General features: G+C 43.1%; 1 protein-coding gene across 1 annotated transcript in view; it reads left to right on the top strand.

Moving 5' to 3' along the window:
* jpt1a (Jupiter microtubule associated homolog 1a) overlaps positions 1 to 1,344 on the top strand; it is a 60,973-nt gene extending 59,629 nt beyond the window's left edge. The window contains exon 5 of the mRNA XM_037690580.1: positions 393 to 1,344. Coding sequence (XP_037546508.1) covers positions 393 to 526 — 134 coding nt within the window. The 3' untranslated portion in view covers positions 527 to 1,344. The remainder of the gene's footprint in view (positions 1 to 392) is intronic.
* The last annotated feature ends 353 nt before the right edge of the window (positions 1,345 to 1,697 follow it).

Below are 1,697 nucleotides of genomic sequence, written 5' to 3'. Positions count from 1 at the left end.
CTGCTAGCTGTTTTTATGCTGATTTGAACTTTTTCAGTTAATTCCACTTTTTTTTTTTTTAGCTTTTTTTAGCTCTTTGTTTCCTTCTAGTAGTTTTAAGCTTCTTTCTGACTTTTCAGCTGTTTTTTGCTAATTTCAGCTCTTTTTTTAGCTAATTTTATCATTTTTGTGCTCATTTCTGCCTATTTAAACCTAATTCAGCAAATATGTGTTGTTTCTGCTTTCTTCTGCTAATTAAGGCTTGTTCTTCGATTTCAGCTACAATTCAGCATGTTTTTAGCTAATTTTAGCCGTTTTTCAGCAAGTTCTACAATAAGCATCCAGATTGCATTTTCACAGGAAATGCAGTTTCTCTAGTTCTGTTTTAGACTTTTCTCTCCGTGTTTGTTCAGAAAATGGCCCTGCTGATCCAGAAGCAGCTCCTCAGCAGCTGGAGGAGCCCGCTCAGGTGGACGAGCCTGCTGCAGGTGCACCATCTGGACGTCGAAACCCCCCAGGGGGCAAGTCCAGCCTCATTCTGGGTTAAACGCCACACACCGTCCCTCCTTACCTCCACTCATGTCTGAACTCATCTTTTTTTATGTGGAAAACCAAGAATGTGCAGCTCATCTGTGTGTAGGAACCCTCTTTCTGTCCTCCAAGTGCTTTGTTTTGATACGTCTTTTATGACAGCAAGTTTTTTAGTGTTTATTTCCACAGACGCACTTTATGTACTGTTTTTATGGTTGGCCTTTGCTCCTGCAGTCACACCTGCCAGGAAGGGCACAAGGTTCATGTTTTGTCTCAAAGCATTTCATATTTGTCCCTGAAGTGTTGCAGTGCGAGCTTATCATACGTGTGCTAGACAAACGAGCAGCGCGTCACGCTTTACATGCATGTCTGATCTGAACGAATGTGAGAACAGTTTTAACTGTGAGGAAGTGTTTTTATTTAACATGTTTTTTAGGGGTTTTGTGAAATAATAATTGTATGCTTGTTGCATGAAGTATTTCTACTGAATCTAGTAATAAAGTCCACCCTGAAGGTGCAACAGTTCTGAAATATGACACTCTGAACCATGTTGTTGTTGTTTTCATGTTACCAACCTAAGATTATCATGACCCCAGTGCCCGTTTGAAGTGACCTGAGTTTTTACAGAGACACGTGAATTTGTTAAAAGCACACTGCCAGTGAACGCACCATGTTTTCTTTCTGTGTTGTTGGTCCTGACTTCGAAGTGACCTTATGACAGCCCAGTCTTCGCTCCTCTTCATCACACACGTCACAACCAGTCAGACAGTATTCAATAATTGTGTACAACTGCTGTGTCCACTGCTGTCATTTGATGAGATCTCTGTTAGACCCCCCCCCCCCCCCCATACACACACACACACACACACACTGGACGATTAACCCACTATGGTGTGGAACAGAACGTTATGGGCTTTGCTGGGTTTTGATGGGGACTTCAGGCGTGTAACTGGTATCACAGATCCACGATGGTTCTGAGAGTAAAACCTCCATTGCCATGGTACAGTGGTTTATCGGTGTGGTGGTGGTGGAGCGTGATGGGGGGTGGGGAGTATGCATCACATTGGCCACATGTGGTCTGATGGTTCGGGATTTTAAGCAGGACTGACTACGACGACATTATGCTTGAAGGCTGTTAGTGATTGTAACGTTGTCGTGGTAACACGACACCTGTAGCTTCACCATAC

The sequence above is a fragment of the Nematolebias whitei genome, chromosome 16 (assembly GCF_014905685.2).
Source record: "Nematolebias whitei isolate Nwh7 chromosome 16, NemWhi1, whole genome shotgun sequence".
Taxonomy (NCBI): Eukaryota; Metazoa; Chordata; class Actinopteri; order Cyprinodontiformes; family Rivulidae; genus Nematolebias; species Nematolebias whitei.
The sequence above is the reverse complement of the archived record's forward strand: the minus strand, read 5'-3'. Positions and strand labels throughout refer to the sequence as shown.